General features: G+C 31.1%; 1 protein-coding gene across 7 annotated transcripts in view; it reads left to right on the forward strand.

Moving 5' to 3' along the window:
- Nucleotides 1–23,048, forward strand: part of LOC143065230 (plexin domain-containing protein 2-like) — a 69,457-nt gene that overhangs the window by 11,078 nt on the left and 35,331 nt on the right. For all 7 annotated transcript variants that reach the window (XM_076238673.1, XM_076238677.1, XM_076238675.1 and 4 more), the window contains exons 2-6: nt 5,225–5,406; nt 5,816–5,935; nt 9,716–9,785; nt 13,517–13,639; nt 16,949–17,002. In XM_076238673.1, coding sequence (XP_076094788.1) covers nt 5,225–5,406; nt 5,816–5,935; nt 9,716–9,785; nt 13,517–13,639; nt 16,949–17,002 — 549 coding nt within the window. The remainder of the gene's footprint in view (nt 1–5,224; nt 5,407–5,815; nt 5,936–9,715; nt 9,786–13,516; nt 13,640–16,948; nt 17,003–23,048) is intronic.

Here is a 23,048-nt window from a genome sequence, read left to right on the forward strand (position 1 = left end):
TTTTGAATTAGAAAAATATCTTCTACTGGACCTTAACAAAAGTGTTATTTCTAAAATGGTAAAAATCAGAATTAGTAATAGTAAATTACTAATAGAAGTTGGTAGATATACTAGAACACCTTTAGAACAGAGAATTTGTCCAATTTGTAAGGATGGCATTGAAGATGAGTTCCATTTTCTCATTCAATGTAAAGAGTTAGAACTTAATAGAAATGTACTTTTTAATAATTTAAGTGATATAGTTCCATCTTTTGTTAATATGTGTGAACAAGACAAGTTTAGTTTCATTTTGAAAAGTAATGATATGGACATTACATTTGTAGTACTGTAAGTGTAGCTGGAATAAGCGATATGTATGATTTGAACATTCATTTAAAGCAAACAATAACATAATGTTGTTAAGAGCTTTTATAGTACTTATTAAAGCTGATTGTAATAGCTTGGATTAATAATTGTATGAATAACACCTCCACGCAATGTAAATATAAAATATGTATCTCTTATCATGATCATTGAGAAAATATGTTTGATTGGTTTTTTTTTTTTTTATTTGTTTGTTTGTTTGTTTATTTTTGTATTTGTATTTTGTAAATGTCGGCTGGTATCATTTCTGTATAGGAATTTACACCAATAAAATTATTTGATTTGATTTGATTTGTATATCAGAATGACATGGACAGACATTTCTGCTTTAAATAATCAGTTTATTCATTGGCAACTCCTTGAAAAAAAGGCTTGCAAGAATACTATCTAGTTTAAACAGATTCTTCTAGAGGACATGACGTTGTACACCTGTTTATTTGATATTTGTGATTTTTTTTTGGTTTTGAACTATATTATTTGGAAAGAGCAACTCAGGAGTTCCTTTTATTATTTTGAGTTTTTAAGGTTGGTATATATACATGCACACGTATAAAAATTGCGGTTTTTATTCAATGCAATCATAGGTTTGAACGTAGTTTTCAATTTAGACTCGTTTATATTTTTTCGTTTGGGCTTGTATCATATTTTCCCTCCGGTTTATATGATCCGTTCATCCTATATTGACTCTTAAAGTTCAAGAGTCTATCTAAAAATAAGGGTACATTTTAAATGGCATACCAAATACCGTTTCGATCCCTAACATCACTGAAGAGACATTTATTGTCGAAATCCGGATCTGGTGTACAAAAAATATTAACACCTTAATTGTTTGTGGCATAACATCGTGGCCACAAGTTAATTGTTTTCTGTTTAGTATAAAATTTATATTAAGATCAATTTTGTTACATCTTGTGATCAATTTTATTTGACAATCGCCGATGGCAGTCAGCAGGGTTAAAGAACATTAGTTGTTCGACCTGTTAGTCAAATGCGTTTTGTTTAAATATACTTCTTCACTTTTTTGGTCTTTTGGAAAATGTTGTTTGTGCTGTAATTAGACCCTTCTACAACGAAATTTCTTTAACATGCACACATATAAAAATTGCAGTTTTTATCCAACGCAATCTTTTCAATTTAGACTCGTATATATATATATACGCATCGCCCTTAAAAACAGTGTGTCTGTTTTAGTATAAAACAGGGTACTTGAACAAAACTGGACTTACTATGTAACAATTCACTGGTTAGTACGAAACAGGATACATGTATACATGTATATATATATATATATATATATATCGCCAATGGCAGTCAGCAGGGTTAAATAACATCAGTTGTTCGGCCTGTTAGTCAAATGCGTTTTGTTTAAATATACTTTTTATATATACAAGTCTAAATTGAAAACTACGTTCAAACCTATGATTGCGTTGGATAAAAACCGCAATTTTTATACGTGTGCATGTAAAACAAATTTCGTTGTAGAAGGGTCTAAATACAGCACAAACAACATTTTCCAAAAGACCAAAAAAGTGAAAAAATTATATTTAAACAAAACGCATTTGACTAACAGGTCATATATATATATATATATATATATGAATGGGTAGACTGATAGATGATGTGACATATACATGCATGTATGTCAGTGACAGCAACGCGGCAACACAAATATCCAATACGTTAATAATTTAATGCAGTCTTGTAAATTGTTTTGTTTAGAATTCTACCTGTTGTGTTGTATGTAGCCATATTCAAATTTGTGGATTACAGTTTAATTTCTTAATAAGACTTGTAAATTTTTTTACAACATTTCCAAACATGTACTTTTATGATGTTAGGGACAGTTTGGGTGGTCAAACAAACATCTGTAATTACTGGTACACCACTTGAGAAAATTGACTTTACTAACTTGTCTGACCACAAATTATTTATAGTTGTAATACTGTTAACTAATGTTTTATCTGTTTTGCTGTCTGTGTGGTGGGTATATTTGATAGTGATGTGTTAAGTAAGCATGATAAGTTTTTACATTATACAAGCTTCTGTAAGATTGTGGAATCAAAAATTGTTTGATTTTACATCTCTATGAAGAGTTTTAAACTCCAAAGTTGGCTCAGTGTGTCTGTTTTAGTATAAAACAGGGTACTTGAACAAAACTGGACTTACTATGTAACAATTCACTGGTTAGTACGAAACAGGATACATGTATATCTGGGCCTTTCATAGCTGACTATGCAGTGTTGGCAGTCTTCACGCTGAGTGGCAGCCCTGGCACCCCAGGCTTGTAAAATTGCTGTCTGGCCTGTAAAAATCATATTTACAGGCCAACAGAATCTAACTAAAAATTTTCAAAAAATGAACTCCGGGCCTGTAGATTTAACAGTTCATCGTGAAGACTGTGTTGGTAAAGGCTGTATGGTAACCTGTAGTGGTTTACCTCTATGTTATTTGTACTCTGGTGGAGAGTTTTCTCATAGGCAATCATACAACATCTTATTTTTTGGGTAAATGTATAAAGTAGAACTTTCTAAGTAACAATCTACTGATTTGGGCACATTATTCTGAATCTCTAGCTAATGGAAAAGAGATGAAATCAGCCAATGATATGAGATGCACTAATAAAGGCATTAGTTGTTTGGGTGTATCCAATTTATACCAACATGTAAAAACAAAGGGATAGGTTTTAAGTATTTTAAGGGGGTCTTACAGCTATAGTTCTTATTTTATAGTAAAGTATGACAGATGCAGGATATCCCATTACTTTAAATGACTTCTTTGTGATAGATTATACAGTATATATATTTCTGTGAAAGTTCAATTATTTTTCATTTGAATATACAACATGTACATGTCTTTTGTATGTATTGTCTTCAGAAGTATAATCACTTTTAACGATTTTCTGACTAAATGAAAAATCAGCCATATCAAATTTAAAATTGCTGCTTTATATAGATTACATGAGGTCTCTTGTACATATATGCATTATATCCCAAGATTAATGTATATAATTAAGTCACCTATAAATTGGAAGTCTGCTCTGAATAAAGGAACTACAAGATTTTAACAGATTTCAGTGCCCATGTGAATGGTTATATAATGCTTTATGTTTAAATGTTAATGGGAAATAGACATTAAAAAGAACATTGAAAGATTATCGTAATTTACTTTACATGTTTCCACCTCTTCTTTAATTATTTAAATTAGGATGAGAAAGTAACTGGTGACAAAACTGTGAAAAGTTGACCGTGTGAAATTTTTAAATTTACTTTTCTCTTGACTACTTAATTACAATTTATTATATTAATTGCTTATTTTAGTTTATAATGTATAGTTGTACTAATTGATCATCATTTTTTATAGTATCACATGAAAACAGTGATGGAATATATTGTTTTATCGTGTTCAAAAGTTTACAAGATAAGAAAATTTTCATGTTGTATATCATCACAAATTTTGATGCATCAATTCAAATATAAAACAAGTTTATTGCATTTTCATGCAGACATGATCTCATTAAAGTAATTAATCAATTAATTGAAAGTTTTAAAAGGTGGCTATTCCACTAAACATTTATGAAGTTCATGTGCGCCCTCCCTCAAACTAACATTTAAACAATTTTAATCAGAATACAGATATTGCTTAAAACCTAAATGCAGTTAGCTGGTTAGTTTTTTTTACCTCACCAGTGCAACTTTTGTCAAGCCTACGACTTTTGTCAAGCCTGCGACTTTTGTCAAGCCTACGACTTTTGTCAAGCCTGCGACTTTTGTCAAGCCTACGACTTTTGTCAAGCCTACGACTTTTGTCAAGCCTGCGACTTTTGTGCAGAAAGCTTAAAATAGGGATAGTGATGTGGCATCATAAGCTAACTTCTTAAAAGCAGTATATAAATACTTTTTGCAGAGTTAATGCTAAGAAAGAGACAAATTTACCAATTAATAATAAAATTGAAAAATTAATGACAAGGATATGTTTTTATGTAAAATAAAATTATAGAAAATGCAAATCCTGAACTACAGGCAAAAGAGGATATATCTTATAAAATAATATATTTTTAAAAGGTGTAAGTTCACAAGAACATAAACTATTTATAGAGCTGGGGCCAGGAGCTAAATGAAGTCATCTGTTGGGGAATTTAGATTATGAAAAATTATATGGAAAGCAAGTACACATGTATGTTTCTAAATGATCATATTTTACATTAATTTCACATCTTTATTCAAATTAACACAATTAATTACCAGTAAGTTGAACCTCTATATATTTTGTCAGCTAACTTACATTTTTATCTTTTGTATACTCTTCATGCATTGTTTGATACCTTCAATTTTAAAGTGACTAATTTGAAAATACTTACATATAGTATATAATGTTATTGAACAGTATCAAGATTTAAACAAATATAGAGTAAACATACAATATGATTTACTTAGACCAATATTGAAGACCTCAGTGCATAGAACAATTATTTGCTCACCAGAGTACTGAAGACCAGTTGAACAGTTGGCAGAAAACTATTTTACTATTAGTCCTGAAATAGTATTAAAATAGTTAAAAAATTATCAGCTGCGAAAGATCTACAATAAACATCAATATTATTGAAATCATACTCCCTACAGAAGTTGCTGCCCCAAATTATCTTGAAAACTTGAAGAAGAAAAGAATGAGACATTTATTTAGACTTCATTTTTAACAGTAGATGGAATTCAATTTCATGAACAAAAGGAGTCCATTTAAGAACTCTTACCCTACAGGACATGAAAACATTTGTGTCTATTATTATTATGGTTGCCATCAGTCATGTCAGTGTTATGTGACCAATTAATCTTAAGATATTTTAAATTTATTTGTTTATTTTCAGATGTTCCATACACATTGCTCAATGAACCGTCCAATTTTAACCCTGTGATAAGTTTTGAGGGACATTATATAAACAAACGACAGGCACCATCTCCATCTGATACAACATCTCCTGGTACAGGAACAACGTCAGGTCCTCAGAGTACACAATCTACTTCAACATTAAGTACAATTGATATAAAGGTATGTATCACAATTTCACAAAACCTAAATAGCTAATGTAAACAGACTATGAAAACGACTGTCTAAAACTCTTAGATATAAGAAGATGTGGTATGCTGCCAATGAGACAACTCTCAAACCAAGTCACAATTTGTAAAAGTCAACGATTATAGGTTAAAGTTTGGCCTTCTACACACAGCCTAAATGGCTCACAAGAAACAGCAAGCTATAAAGGCCTCGAAAATGACAAGTGTAAAACCATTCAGACAGTAAAACCAACGTTAAAATCTATATTAAAAAATGAGAAACACTTATGAACCACATTTAATTTTTTTTTAAATTTTTGTCCAATGCATAAATTTGCTATGATTTCAGAAGAACCCTGGTTCATAGACTGTCATTGATTGTTTTTCATTTTTTTCTGTTGCAGGACCAAGGTTCACATAAGTATTATACCTCAAAAGTTGTACTAAGTGACAAATATTGGGATGAACTAAATGATTTACCTGCACAACATGCTTCATTAACAAATGGTCATAGAATTGCTGTGGTATGTATATCATTGATAAACATGTCCTGACTGTTTCCAGGGGAACAAGGCAAGATCCTAACCCTCTTTCCCCAAATGGCTTACCTTCCAAAATATTTCAAGGATTAACGCTAAATCATGTGTAAATGGGCGGACACTAAGTGTTCCAATAAATTTTCACATTATTTTTATATAGATATTTTTTAGATGACACATATGGTTCATGTACCATGCAATATTTTTCTTCATTTGTAACTTATTTTCCTAAAAAAACTTTTCAGAATGATATAGTTGTTGTAGAAAACATTAAAATTTGCAAGACTCTCTATAAGTAAATCTCTACTACACCAGTCCAATATGCATATGCAGTTGCTTTCTTCAACAGAGCATATTTGTATTTCTATAACAGGGGTTTGAGAACAACCCTGATATAACAATTTTTTTTGGAAGTACTTAGCTCACTGTATAAATAAGTATACCAACAATTCAGATATATTTACAACTGCAGAAGTAATTCTTCATCTGAAAGAGGGAAACTTCATATTAATATTTCATACTTCATCCCAAAAGAGACAAAATCATATTGGTTTTACAAATCCTATTTAATCAAACTACATAGATTTGACACATCAGTGTATTATTCTCCTATTCGCTTACCAAATATTATAAATTATATTTGTTTCCATTAAAAGACATTCTCTGGTTCATGACTTCATTTTTCAATGAGATAGCAACAGAGTTCATTGTTTTACGATCCTATTCCTAATAATAAACACTGATAAAGTAATATGAAAAGTCATAATTGGTTATTTTATGTTAGGGTACCGAAACATAAAAGACACAGTATGCTATATTTGTTAAAAGTCTATAATATTTTATTATTTATAATATATATGTAATCTTTGATAAAGTAATATAAAAGACTTTATTACTTAGACTATAATTAGGTTAGTTTATGATGGGCTATTTTTTCTTGAAGTTCATGAACTACTAAGTTGTAAATTTGGTAAAGATGTGTCTAAAAGGTGACTGTCTTACATGGCAATTAAAAGATCAATAATTCTCTGAGAAATGTGCCTTTAATGTTCAATTTAAAATGGTAGGTTAACTGTTAAATCAATAATTCTTACCTTTAATAAGAAGGAAGTAGACATTAATACCTGGCTTCAAGCCACTTTTCTTTAGGACCATTTGTATTGTGATGTTAGGGAAAATTTCTTGCTATGTGTTATTAAAGGAGGAAATTTGTCCTTATTATGAATAATAAAAATCGTAAGAAACTGAACAAATTTCCTCTTCTCTTTTCAAAAAATATTTACCTGGTTTTGTGAGTTCTTCATTAATATACAAAACACTGAAATGTTTCACCTTAAAATGTTCTTTTTTGTCAAATTTGATTGCATTTTGATTTATTTAAAAAGTTTTAAAATGTCTGATATTAAAAGTTGTCTGCATTGGTTCCTAACTCAATATTCTCATGTAGTCAGATTTATTTGAAGTGACGCCTGCTGGGAAATATTTCACCAGAGCAATGAGAATTTTACCATAAGAAAAAAAGGATTAACAACTTTGAGAATAGGATGTCACTTGATATCAACTATTGCTTTTTAAGTTGAATCATAATAATACACTTGTCTGATGACTCTTTAATTTTTATAATGAAATAAAATATAAAATAACTTGAGTTGATATCAAGCAATGTCCACTTGTTATGTAAATATTTTACTGTAAGAAGAGTAAACACTGCAGTTTGACGGTTCACAAGAAATATCTACAGACAAAGTGAAATAGATTTTCAACATAAATGTCTTCTTTCAGTAGCCTGTTTTAACAAGCTTGTGATTGAACATCTTACAAAAACTTTACACAAATTCAATTATCACATCAAGTGATAAATCTTTCAAGTTTTTATGTTCCAAAAAGGAACACCACAGTTGAAGTTTTTATGGAAAAGAAATTTCCCTTTGGTCTTTTAAAAATCAATATCTATGTCTGAATTTGTAATTTCAGTTGTTTTAGCGAAATAATTTAGTGTATACATGATTTTGCATACAAAATAGGTATTAAACTAGTATATTCACCCTTGTTCCTTAGCCATATTCAATTGATACAAACTGTAAACAGCTTTACAATTTACACTTTTCTATTGTTCGATTGATTTTGTCTTTAATTTCATTTGAGTAAAAGGTTTAAGATAATTAACATATATATAATTAAAGTTTGAAAAGGAAGAAAAGTACTTGATAGATTTCCTAAGAACATTTGTTCTCTAGTTTGACTGATATGACTTAAATTATTTCGATTTCTGATCTTTCTTCGAGTTTAGTTTTGTATTAAGAAATTAAAAGAGAATGCACTTTATATGGTATTATTTAAAAATAAGGGGATGTGGTTTGATTGCCGACTAGATATCTCAAAAGACCTAACAACTATAGGACACTGATGGCTACTACAGCCAGTTTCACTGGAGTAGTCTTTGAAAGAGGGAAAGTCACATGTGATGCCATTTGGGTGTTGCTTTTCTTGATAGTCTTAATAGTTTTAGTAAGACAGTTTTTGTGTCAACTTTTTCTCGCATTTATGTACAATTTGATTGGTTGGAAGGAAATTACTACATTTTTTACTAAAACGTTAATAGGTGTTTAACATGTTTAATTTGTCCACAAAAGTAGCTTAAATGATCAGAGACCCCTTATCTATTTGAAGTTTCATGATTTGGCTTTTACTTTGGAGAAAATAAATATGGTTTATGTATGAATGCTATCCAGTATATGATAGTTTGCTTATAGGACCTTGAAATGGGCTATTAGAATACCCTCAGTAATAGAATCCAATGTCTGATTCAAGGTGTCCATGGCCAAGTTTAAAAAAAAAAGACATATAGCCATTTAGCCATATTATTTGATGTGCAGTCTTGAAGAGTTTATGTAATATAAAAGGAATGTCACACACAACATAATCAGTAGTCTTAATGAAGTTTTATAACTTTATTACTCATGTAATTAGCATGTTTAATGTTAACTTCCTAGTGACTTACTGACCTACAGTTGGTATTATAATATGGAGATTTGGTGTGATGATACAACTATCCACCAAGGAACAAATGTCATGGATGTAAGCAAATACATGTCAAAGAATGGCATCTTATTAAGGCATAATATATCACGTCTTAATACAGGTCTCAAATAGTAACCTGTAATTATAAAACTAAGAATGGATTAAACAATGAATAGGAGCTCCCCTCCCAAAGAAAGACACAAACAATTTGTGTTTTAAAAACTAGCTGCCTTTGTTGGACAAGTTCTAAGTTTATATAAGTAACCAAATTTTCTTAATATCTTCTTTCTGTAGCAGTAGAATTAGAATACAAGTAAAATTAAAATAATGTAATTCAGATTAATTTGATTAATTCTCCTTTGTGTCAAAGGCAACTTCCCTTAAGACTACACTAATGTAATGATGTACAGTGCAGATTTTACTCTTGACTAGTCAGACACAATTTTATTAGGTCAAACAGAAAGTTTTGAATTTTTCACTTATGTAAGAACAAATCAAAGTTCATCCAGGCATGTCATCTAAAATTTTGAACTAGTATTTGGAGACAAATTAAAAATTCCCTTAAAAAAGTCATCTCTGGACTCGAACTGATGAGAATCTAATTTTATAAATGTGTGTAAAAAACAGAACAAATTTTATACCAAGTATTGAATATATATGTATATTATAAGTGGATGAAGATCTATTTTATTGTATGTAATTGATTATTGATTAATAAATTGTGTTTTTGTTTTCATTATACAGACTGTTGGTTTAACATTCGGTTTTCCTTTTTATGGTCACACAGTAAAAAAGGTCACCATAGCAACAGGAGGTAAGTTGACAAATAAAAATGATGTTATGAGAAAATGAGAAAATTTTCTTAAACTGAAAAGGTAAAATATCATTGGATGTCATAATCATACAAATAAGAGAAGTTTCTAGGATACAAAAATCATAAACATCTACAAGTCATCATATCTGCCAACTGTCACTATTTGTGGGGGATTTCCCCCATGGAGGCTCCCAAATTGAAATTTTTAAACAGCAATCATGACTACAATTTTAACAAAACAATTAATTTTACAATGAATTAAGGAAATAAGTATATAAAAGTATGAAGAAGCAAAAAAACAACATAACACTGTATTTGAAGGCCCCCTTGAAGGTTTTTTAGGAGTAGGGCAGCAAAACCCCCATGGGCATTTTGAAAACTTGGCAGGTATGAGTCATCCTCCTGTATCAAACTCTTTGAGTATAGAACTCCATTTAATTATTTAACAGTGACTAGAAAAGATCTGCCAAATAAACAAAATTCCCTAAATGACAAAAATCAGGTATTTTAAGATATAACAAGATAACCACTGACAAGGCTCCTGACTTGGGACAGGCATATTGACATCTGGTGGGGTGGAAATTATTTTGTTGAGATCTCAACCTCCACTTCTCATTAGGATTAGTGCATACTATGATAATCAGTACATAAAATATTAACTGTATAATACTGTTATACAATAGAATGAAAATAAAAGTAGAAACTCAGCAATTATAAACAATACTGTATCAGCAAGGGCTCACAGTAACTGATAGCAAGCTAGTGAAATGAAATAAAGTAGTTCCATACTGAGCATAAATATATACATAGTGCTTTATTTTACTCTAACTAAATAAGCAGCATTTATTAGATATTTGTTCAAAAGATGTAACTAAATTGAAACTAAACTTGAGGTTACTTAAGAAAAGTTAACAATTACTTGTATGACGAAGCAAAACTTAATGTTGAAATAATTTTTTTTTTATGTTTGCACATAGTTAATCTTTTTCTTATATAATGACCCTATTTATAGGATAGGATGATCATGTTGAAATACCCCTAAATCATCACAGGTCTCTGAGTAATACAGGATTAAATAGTATATATCGTGATACCGTTAACAATACCTTGTACTTTCATGCATGGCCTACATCGAGGACATTTAAAGTTTGTTATACAAATTATTTACATGGTTTTATTTTATAACCTCATATGTCCTTTTACTATGTATTTTAATGGGAAGATTGGTAACCTGTTAATCCTATGATAATTTACCACATTTCTGTTTTCACAAAACCTACAATATAGTATATACAAATGAGGAGATGTGGTATGATTGCCATTAAAAGACAACAAACCAACAAAGTTATAATAAAGTAGATATAAGCAATTGTAGGAAACTGTACTGCCTTCAACAATGATAAAAACCCATACTGTATTATAGTCTGCTAAAAAAGGCCACAAAACGAAAAATATAAAACAATTCAATTGAGAAAACTAATGTCCTATTTATTACAAAACAATAATTCATAATGAAAATTAACTAAGAATTTATGTCCAAAATAATATAAAAATATAAATTTTGTTCCTGAAAGAGATATCTTCTGGTAATTTAGTTGCAATATCCATTGTGGAAATAACAATGATAAATGGACAGATATCAACCCACATCTATGAAAGGCCAATTTAAAATGTTTGTGTCATCAACACTCATAGTACATGCTGTGTTTTGCATTATGTCATCTTTAATACAAACAGTAAATTGGAATCAAATTTGATATTTTATAAATAGGTAAAATACTGACACTGCATTATTTATTATGTATGTTATGTAAAGTTTAATCAGAAAATGATATAATTTTAATGGAGTTTCACAAAAACTAGCCCTCATTCATTTTAAACTATAATAGTCTTTTATACAGGGGAAAAAGAGAGACTATTCAAAATATTTCAAATTTCATAAGCAAGTAAAGAGAAAAACTTCCTTTCAGTGCAGAAGTACTGATTTGCCCTATTTATATTTGCTCAAGTACTAATGTTTAAGTATAGTAAACTGAAATAATGATTATTTAAAGCTTTAGTTTTTGGCAGGTACCATCAATTTATTTGAATATACTTTAGTATTGATTTTGAAATTCGTTCAACCTTGCAATGTAAATATTCACATAATACAATGTAGGTAAATGGATATTGAAATTTAAATCTATTAATTTTAATATCTAGAATTAAGTAGATATGTACATAAGTTTTTACAAAATTAAGAAGCTCAAGGATTGTTTATCATATCTATATGCACTTTTAAAGTGGATGAATTTGATGTTTTAATTAAAAAAAATCTTTCAAACAAGAAATTGTGTTCATGAACAAATGAAAAAAGTATAACGAAAAATAACAAACTTCAAGGGAAAGTCCAAAAATTGACAGAATTAAGAAATAATTCTTTCATTATGCTCTATGCTCCTTTTTTGGATTCGAGCTTCACTGATGAGTCTTTTGTAGACGAAACGTGCGTCTGGCGTATATACAAAATTTAGTCCTGGTATCTACGATGAGTTTATTTACAACCACTGTGTCGATGCCACTGCTGGTGGAGATTTATTTCCCCGAGGGTATCACAAGCCCAGTAGTATGATATTGTTATATTTAAAAAGTAACTTTTTACAAAATTTTGAATTTTTTGAAATGATAAGGCTATTCTACCTCAGGCATAGATTACCTTAGCTGTATTTGGCAACACTTTTAGGAATTTTGGATCTCAATGCTCTTCAACTTTGTACTTTATTTTAACTTTTTTGGATTCGAGCGTCACTGATGAGTCTTTTGTAGACGAAACGCGCGTCTGGCGTATATACAAAATTTAGTCCTGGTATCTATGATGAGTTTATTTAACATGGGTTAAGGCATTATATTTGTCAACATATAAATACCAAGCATGGCTGGGTATTTATACAGCCCTGAAAACAGAAAAGACACAAAGCACAGATATAAGAGTACTCTCATTTACTGACAGCTAATTCAAAACTGATAACAACTCATTCAAAAATCATGTTACTAAAATATCAATCAGTACACATCCAACATCCAATGGAGTTAGTGTAAAGATGTAATTATCAGTCAGAAAAAACATGACCATGTGCGATGCCAAAATTTAGGTATCAACAGATTGTAGAGCCATGAATGTGCATATTTATATATAAAACAAATATTTATTTTGATTTTTTAAGTTACTGAAAACAGAATCAATATTTATACCAATAAAAACAGTATTCAAAAACCTTCACATTAAGGTGGTACCTAACACTACAGGGAGATAACTCTGTAAAGTCAGCTAAACGTTTTAATTACATTGTGTTGTAAAAGGAATATTAAGCTTCACATTAAGGTGGTATCTAACACTACAGGGAGATAACTCTGTAAAGTCAGCTAAACGTTTTAATTACGTTGTGTTGTAAAAGGAATATTAAGCTTCTCAATGATCAAAATTGGTGTTGGTCAAATTGCTATATAACCAGTGTAATTTTTTTGACAAAACGGTTGGTTCAAAATTTTTTAAATTTTTATATTTTTGTCAAAGGGTCAAAGTAAATACTTTGTCAAAATTTTATGAAAATTAAACGAGCCAAATTAATTTTAGTGAAAGTGTTGGGTACCACCTTAAATTTATATTTATCTTAAGGACTTTCAATATAAATTTAATCATGACTAATAAAGCAGACGAGACATATCAGTGTGTTTACTCTTATTACTTTCAGGTTTCCTATATATGAGTCCATTTTTACACTCCTGGTTGACAGCAACACAGTATATAGCTCCACTGATGGCTAATTTTGATACAACAATTGGAAATGGTTCAGACATTTTATATAAAGATTACAGTAAGTGTATATTTTAAACTGAACATTGTACAATTGTAATGCAGATAAAGGAACAATGGATTTTGTGTACCTATACATGCTTGGCAAACCAAAATTTAAGGAACACCATGTACTTAGATTTCTATTTTCATCTTTAAGTTCAAATGACCAGGATGTAGGCAACTTTATAGGTCCCTGTATGGTCTTCAAAAATTAGCAATCACAATACCGGTACTATATATGACCATGACATGACAATATGTAACACAATGCTAACAAGAATTTATTAAAGAGGAAATTTCTCCTTATATTCTTTTACTCTACATTAAAAATGATGAATTTACATAAATGGAACATTTTGATATGGTCACACTCTTACGCAACATTATATAAAGTTTAAATTTACAGATTATTTTAAAGAAAGCTTACTTTGATGATAATGTAGTAAGTTCAACAGTATTGAAAGTTTACCCTACAGTGTTTTCCTTAAAAGGCACTGTTGTCTGTTCTTTGTTCAGGTTGTTGTCTCTTTGACACATTCCCCATTTCCATTCTCAATTTTACCAATAGATTTTGAAGAATTTTCCAAAGATGTGTTTACAAATTTTATTGAATGGTAATCCTTGTAACAGACAGGAATTTGTAATATGATTATCAAATAATAGAAGCTTCCTAAGTTGTGTTTATGGGATTAATCGGTCATTAGATGTGACTTTTGTCAAACTTAATCAGAAATTTGACAGTAGATTAGACATTATCTCCGTACAGACAAGACTGTAACACAGAAAAGCAATGTTTTATTGATTAATAGGCATACAGGAAAACAGTTTTTAACTCAATTAAGACGTGATCGAAACCTTAAACAGTTATTAGACTTGATATATCTTTGTGGGAGATTATTATAAAATGACAGAAAGTAGGCATTATCATTCTGTAAAGGAAAAACACAAAAAAATGGTATGTGTAATTACAGAGAATCAATTTCTATTTTATATTCTATGTTGGTGCTATTGTTTAGGTTTAAAATAGTTGTCAAATGCAGTATATTGTTCAATTTCCTTAAACATGCCATTACCAACACCAAAAACAATGATTATAGCTAGTTAAATTGTTAAGTGTTTCCCAGATCATAAAAAATAAAATCAAATCTATTATTTTATATCAAAAGTAATTCAAACATGTTGTATTTGATATTGAGTTTGTGTTGTCTTTCTGTTTCAGTTCAGTAAATTTGAATAACTTTGCTTATTTAAGGTCATACACTCCAGTTATTTTACTGCAGTTTTTACACAAAGTCAATCTTTGAATGTACTCTCAAAATTTGCCCAAAAAGATATACGGGTCGTTTTCAAAAAATGTCGAATTTTCAGTACACCCATGCTAACTTTTTTATTTCTAATGGAAATTTCAGTTGTAATGGTTTAAATGAAAGCTTGTCGGATTTGTGATTCAGAACATTAATAATAAACACACCTTGCATATATTTTGATAAGATTAAACTGCATTTAAGACCCATTTTGGGGGTATTTGTCTGCGTACAGTGTCAGAAAAACACATTTCAAATGATTTTTTTGCGATTTTCTGATCGCCTTGATATCTACAAAAGGGACTTTTTAAGAACGTTAAATATTACTCTAACGAAAAATCGTAGCTTCTATATCATTGTATGTAACATATTATCTACAAACTAAATTGAATCTGCGTACAGGAGGTTCATGTCTTTCCTGTTACCGCTACTTAAATCAGCCGTCAAATTATTCTCCCTATGAATATTGAATCAGTCAGTGTTGATCTCAAAAGTGCAAAGTAAACTTTACATTTAAAACGCCTCGTTTCTTGAACGACAGTGTAGAGAAAAGAAATTTCAAGACATTTGGTGAAAAAAAACACAGCGTACTTTTTTTTATGTCTATGCTGTTACCACCAATTTTGATTAAATACACCAACAGTATATTTGTAAAAAGTGCAATAACGTGTTGGAAACCAAATTCACAATAGAAAAACATAATCACTTCACCAAAGGGAGTAGTTATTTCACAACAGCAATCAAAAACGAAGAAATTTGTCTATCCTGTTATGTCTATCCTGTTACTATGGTTGCTATGGTTACAGTAACAGCATAGACAATTGTAGACAAAAACGTCGTTAATTTTTTTATCTTAACATATAGGTGCAAAACGAATGAAACATTCGGTGTTTGAAGTCATCTTAAGGTTATAAAGTCTTAATCTTCCCAATTAAGCATTCGCAGGTGCAATACTGATATCGGTAACAGGATAGACAAAAAGGTAACAGGATAGACTTTTATAAAGTAATGTATCAGAAACGTACGTTCCTGTTACCAATGAAATATAGAGAAAAGTTAACTAACTTGTGAGGGATTTACTTGATGTTGGGTTTATTTGAAAGGGTGAAAAAATGCCGAACAATATAAATTGCTATCTTAGACATGCATTACTGGTGGTAATTTTTACAACCTTTGAAAACCAATTTTTAAAGGCATTTTTCAGTACAACCTGGAAAATTGGCAAATAATCTATTATATTACAGAATGAATATATATAGAAGTTTATTCTCTTGAAAACCATCTAATTGTCTACGTAAAACAAGCTTAACATTTTATCTAAACCTTTTCTTAATAACCCAAAATTTCTTTTGAAAATGGTAACAGGATAGACAAAATAATGTACCACCGATCAAAAAATGTTTCAACATATTCTTGTATGACATCATTAAGATTGCATCTTTTAATATGTTGTTCTTAAAGTACTGTTTGTTTTGATTTGCTTATGTAGAGGGTTGTTTGAATAAGTAACTTTTAATAATTTTTTCAATTTCAAAATTCGACATTTTTTGAAAATGACCCATACCTTTATTCCTTACTGTACAAGTTATTTCATTCTGATTTTGCTCATTCTAGTCAATGTCAGTGACTTGTTTGTTTTTCTGCAGAGAGCAGGCTACATTTAATTCCCTTTAAATTCATGAAATTGAATTTAATGACATTTGTTTTTTTTCATCCTAATTATTAAGAAACTTCAGAATAGCAATATGTGATGCCAACAGTATCTATAGACATGATGTTACACTTGGAAAAATCAGGTTCTGTATTGTGTGCCCTCAATACGTCAATAGACATATGGTCAAACTTTTAAGCAACCAGCATTGTCATATTAAATTAAGGCTTTACAATCAGTATGGAAATAGATATACAGCTTCAACTAAATCAAATAAAAAAAAATTTTCATGCTACAGTCTAGCTTTTCACTCAGTATTAAGAAACTAAAATGTAGTTTGTCATTTTTAATCAAATAATTTTATTTTTTTCAGCTGATCGTTTTGTTGTTGAATGGCGAGATGTTTACCTTCAAGATCAGAATCACAGTAAGTTTCTGGCTAGTACATAAGAACTGTTGTCATGCAAACCCTAAAATGATCACGATCTTAAATGTCTATAAAGTAAAGATAATTGATTGACCTAACATGATCAGACTTACGCTGGACTTGTAATCAAAAGGTTTTCACCGTGATATACTTCACCAGTTTAAGTGTCATTACTGCAGCCGTATTTATCATTCATAAGAAGAAAATAATCATCATAGAATTCTACGGCACCTTCTAGGTTACCCAGAATGTTATTGACATTGTTGTAATGATTTACATTGTCTTATTAGTAACTTATTGATATTCATGGACAGGAATGGTATCAAAGTCAGTTGGAAAATCACTTTATAATACCATTAAATTGGACAGTGTTTAAATGATTTACTAATAATTGGTGATAAGTAATTTTTCAGATAGACATCAGAAAAAAAATGATAAAAATGTGATATTCTGAAGGGTATTGGCATTATTACTGCCATGTTTACTCCACAACCATATGAAGGGTATCGTTTACTCCACAACCATCTGAAGGGTATCGTTTACTCCACAACCATCTGAAGGGTATCGTTTACTCCACAACCATCTGAAGGGTATCAGCATTATTACTGCCATGTTTACTCCACAACCATATGAAGGGTATTGGCATTATTACTGCCATGTTTACTCCACAACCATCTGAAGGGTATCGGCATTATTACTGCCATGTTTACTCCACAACCATCTAAAGGGTATCGGCATTATTACTGCCATGTTTACTTCACAACCATCTGAAGGGTATCGGCATTATTACTGCCATGTTTACTCCACAACCATCTGAAGAGTATTGGCATTATTACTGCCATGTTTACTCCACAACCATCTAAAGGGTATCGGCATTATTACTGCCATGTTTACTCCACATCTGAAGGGTATCGTTTACTCCACAACCATCTGAAGGGTATCGTTTACTCCACAACCATCTGAAGGGTATCGTTTACTCCACAACCATATGAAGGGTATTGGCATTATTACTGCCATGTTTACTCCACAACCATCTGAAGGGTATCGGCATTATTACTGCCATGTTTACTCCACAACCATCTGAAGGGTATCCTTTACTCCACAACCATCTGAAGGGTATCAGCATTATTACTGCCATGTTTACTCCACAACCATCTGAAGGGTATCAGCATTATTACTGCCATTTTTACTCCACAACCATCTGAAGGGTATTGGCATTATTACTGCCATGTTTACTCCACAACCATCTGAAGGGTATCGGCATTATTACTGCCATGTTTAATCCACATCTGAAGGGTATCGTTTACTCCACAACCATCTGAAGGGTATCGTTTACTCCACAACCATATGAAGGGTATTGGCATTATTACTGCCATGTTTACTCCACAACCATCTGAAGGATATCGTTTACTCCACAACCATCTGAAGGGTATCAGCATTATTACTGCCATGTTTACTCCACAACCATCTGAAGGGTATCAGCATTATTACTGCCATGTTTACTCCACAACCATCTGAAGGGTATTGGCATTATAACTGCCATGTTTACTCCACAACCATCTGAAGGGTATCGGCATTATTACTGCCATGTTTACTCCACATCTGAAGGGTATCGTTTACTCCACAACCATCTGAAGGGTATCGTTTACTCCACAATCATCTGAAGGGTATCATTTACTCCACAACCATCTGAAGGGTATCGTTTACTCCACAACCATCTGAAGGGTATTGGCATTATTACTGCCATGTTTACTTCACAACCATCTGAAGGGTATCAGCATTATTACTGCCATGTTTACTCCACAACCATATGAAGGGTATTGGCATTATTACTGCCATGTTTACTCCACAACCATCTGAAGGGTATCGGCATTATTACTGCCATGTTTACTCCACAACCATCTGAAGGGTATCGTTTACTCCACAACCATCTGAAGGGTATCAGCATTATTACTGCCATGTTTACTCCACAACCATCTGAAGGGTATCAGCATTATTACTGCCTTGTTTACTCCACAACCATCTGAAGGGTATTGGCATTATTACTGCCATGTTTACTCCACAACCATCTGAAGGGTATCAGCATTATTACTGCCATGTTTACTCCACAACCATCTGAAGGGTATCGTTTACTCCACAACCATCTGAAGGGTATCGGCATTATTACTGCCATGTTTACTCCACAACCATCTGAAGGGTATCGTTTACTCCACAACCATCTGAAGGGTATCAGCATTATTACTGCCATGTTTACTCCACAACCATCTGAAGGGTATCGTTTACTCCACAACCATCAGAAGGGTATTGGCATTATTACTGCCATGTTTACTCCACAACCATCTGAAGGGTATCGTTTACTCCACAACCATCTGAAGGGTATCGTTTACTCCACAACCATCTGAAGGGTATCGTTTACTCCACAACCATCTGAAGGGTATCAGCATTATTACTGCCATGTTTACTCCACAACCATCTGAAGGGTATCAGCATTATAACTGCCATGTTTACTCCACAACCATCTGAAGGGTATTGGCATTATTACTGCCATGTTTACTCCACAACCATTATAAGACGCTGATCACAACAAAATTTTTACACAATTGCTTGGACAAATACAAGTATATTTTGATATTAATTTATTTTTCTATTGTGGATGTTTCAACTTGTATCTTGTCAGATAATCACAGGAACAGCAATTTTAAGACACTTTTTTTAAAGCCTGTTTTTCTAATTGGATGGCATAAGTGACCTCACAGGTTCACACTGAATCTTCTAAAAAATTAATATTTTTTTTAAAAACCTGAAAATGATTAGAATCAAAATTGTCCTAATTAAAATTGTTGACTTTTGAACAAAATAGATTCAATTTGTTCTGATTAAGTGAAAAACTTTACTTTAGAGGTAACTTTTCACATTTCTTCTCAAAAGAAACTCAAACTCTCCTCTGATTCATTAAAATAATGATCCATTAAAATAATGATCGGTAGAACCTGTATTATAGATATGAGTTACATTCTGAACTGATTGCATGCATGGTGACAATGCTTCATTAAACAAATTAGGAAATCATTTTCATATTTTTTTCTGAAACTTCAAATTTGCATGGTAAGTCTTGAACGTGCAATTATTAATTCTCATTGCTAAACTTTAAAGTTTCTCCTCCTATGTTAAAAGTCCAAACCATGTTAAACTTTACAATAGTAAACAGAGATTCTTATTTTGAATAATGATTGATTGTGTCAAAAGACATAAATACGTTTGTACATGCTATTTACTAGGTTCTTATTGAGCCTTACTATAAATCCCAGACGCCTAACATAGAAACAGTAAACTTGACTTAGGAGTCCTATATGACATTTGTCTTTCATTCCAATCAGCTGATAAAGGTACTCCCACCTGAGCTGGTTGTAATTATATATTGTCATCAATTTTAAATGCCAGGATGTTTGACAAAATCCTATAAAAGTCAGGCTGTCAAACTAAGGAAATTGGTTTTAAGTGTTTGGGAGTGGTAGATATAAATATTTGGCATGGGCTCGTGGGATCAATACAAACGATTTTAACTAAAAGCCACCAGTTTATATTTATAGGTTAAGTTTAACTATAAAACCTGGAGTTTCTTTTTAGAAAAAGTCTTTTATATTACCCAACTTACTATTTAATAAAATAAAGTACTGCTATATTTATTGTATACTCTTATTTGCTGATAGCATTTCAGTAAACAGTAACCTTAACAACGCGACCTCTTGTTTAAACCTCTTAAACCACATAGAGCAAGTGCAAGGGAAAACACTTTTCTATAAGAAAAATCTAACAAGACTGGGTAGATAGTGTTTATTGATTCTGAAAGACAAAAAAGTAACAATTGCTATGACAGAAATATTTAGAAAAAAAAAAAGTATGTTCCGTCATTTCCCTTATTTAGGTTCTTCATGAACATTTGTTTGTTTTTTGTTTATTAAGGTCTTTTTCAGTTAACTTTGGAATTATATGTTTTAATTCATAATAATTGTAAAAACATGTTCATAGAGGAATTAGTGAATATGTATGCATTGGTTAAGAAATAATTCATGGGGCTTGAATATATCGTGATTTTACCACGGGTTGGCCCTTTATGACAAATATTTTACCCCTGAGCGATAGCGAGGGGTAAAATATCGGCATAAAGGGACAACCCGTGGTAAAATCTAGATATATTCAAGCCCCCATGAATTATTTCGATTCTGATAGGACACATACGGCAATTCTTTTGGATCGAAGCGCTCTAGGTGTAGGCAAATATTTGCCGTTCCCATAAATAAACGCACTAATAAACTAGCGTAAAAGAACGGAGCAAACTGCATTAGTGACATGCTTAAACTATTTAAAATAATGTATTTAGACAGTTTTGGATGAATTTGAATGATAATTTATTTATATGTCTTATATGATGTACAATAAAGGGCTTTTGCCACATTTTAGCATCATTTGTGTATGTTTCCTTGTGATGATTTTCGGATTCACAAGCGTGTATTTTCCCGTAAAATGCTTACATTCTAACGTCATTGATCTATGACGTCGGGTATCTCATTCATAAAAAAGCATATGACGTGGGAGTACAATCGGAACAGCACTGGCAATATATTCATATTTTACCACGGGTGTGTACTCAAAGCGTTTGAAGGACGTCATGTTAGAATTCAATAATTTACTTAATATTATAATTAAAAGAAACTTGTTTCATATGACCCACCACTGTAAATAAAAAAAACTTGCTGAAATTTTGTTGATTTATTTAAGAAATTTTGGAAATATAAGGAAGAATAATTTATGTCTACATATTATAAATATCCAATGCAATACTGGAACCAATTTATTTTCCTTTCAGACAAAATTTTAGACAGGAAGATATTTATTGAAGTATATCAATGCTCTTGTTAACAAAACAAATGCTTGCAACCTTGTCGTAAATTTGATCATTCATTGTAAATTAGGTTTGAATATTTGACAAATGAAATGTCTGTTCGTTTTATTTCCGCAACAGATAATCCTGGTAATTGCACCTTTTCTTGTTATAAAGTTGTTATAAGATGGTCATTGATTGGTCAAAAGTGTATTGGTTGTAAATAAGAAATGTCATATGAACTATTGAAGCTATCAGCCTTCATCTGTAAATACAAATATTGTGTGATGATGAAGAAATTTAATATATTTTTCATCTTTTGAAATCTGGGAAGTAAACAAATGGGCCATCATGATTATATAACTTTGCTTTCATGTTTTAACACATATTATTGTCATATGATATTAGCAATGACCCCTAGCACATTCTATTCTTTTTTTGTACTGTACTTAGAATTAAACAGGATCAGATTAAAGTATAAACAGAGAATTGTTCCAAAACTATTACCAGTCTATGAAAGCCTTCTACAATTGAGGGCTTCCCACAATCAAGAATAGATTTTTAAAGAACCACTTAGAAGTCAAGTAATTAATATTTAGAACCTAACAAACTCAGCAATGTATGGTTTTATGACAGAATCAACTTTCAAGGTGATTACTATTGTTGAACATTTTTTGATACTGGACCCTATGTCACACCTTATTTCAAGCCTTGCCTTTGACCCATTTGCACTGGCTGTTGTTGGTGGAAATAATGGGGAAATAATTGTCATTAAATAATAGCTAGAATTATATCCGCCTCCAACTGACTGTTTGACCACATTCTCCAGGAAAACCACTTTGTTTAGTTGTACATTAATCAATGGTACTTTATTTTCTTTCATCATATAAAGAATTATTGAATCTTAATCAAAGAACAAAGTCCTTAATACAAAAGCTTTTATCTGTCATAGCGATAACATGATTGGAGAACATTATATATATATAGCCATAACATGATTGGAGAACATTATATATATATATATAGTGATAGAAGTAGGAAACAGATCTTCATTAAGAACTAAAGATTTAGACGGCCATTTGAGGAAAGCTGATTTAAGGCTTGTAATTGTCTTTATTGTCTGTTTATTGGGTTCTATAATGCGATTACCTCATAGCTCTCTAT

The sequence above is a fragment of the Mytilus galloprovincialis genome, chromosome 2, assembly GCF_965363235.1.
Source record: "Mytilus galloprovincialis chromosome 2, xbMytGall1.hap1.1, whole genome shotgun sequence".
In the NCBI taxonomy this organism is placed as follows: Eukaryota; Metazoa; Mollusca; class Bivalvia; order Mytilida; family Mytilidae; genus Mytilus; species Mytilus galloprovincialis.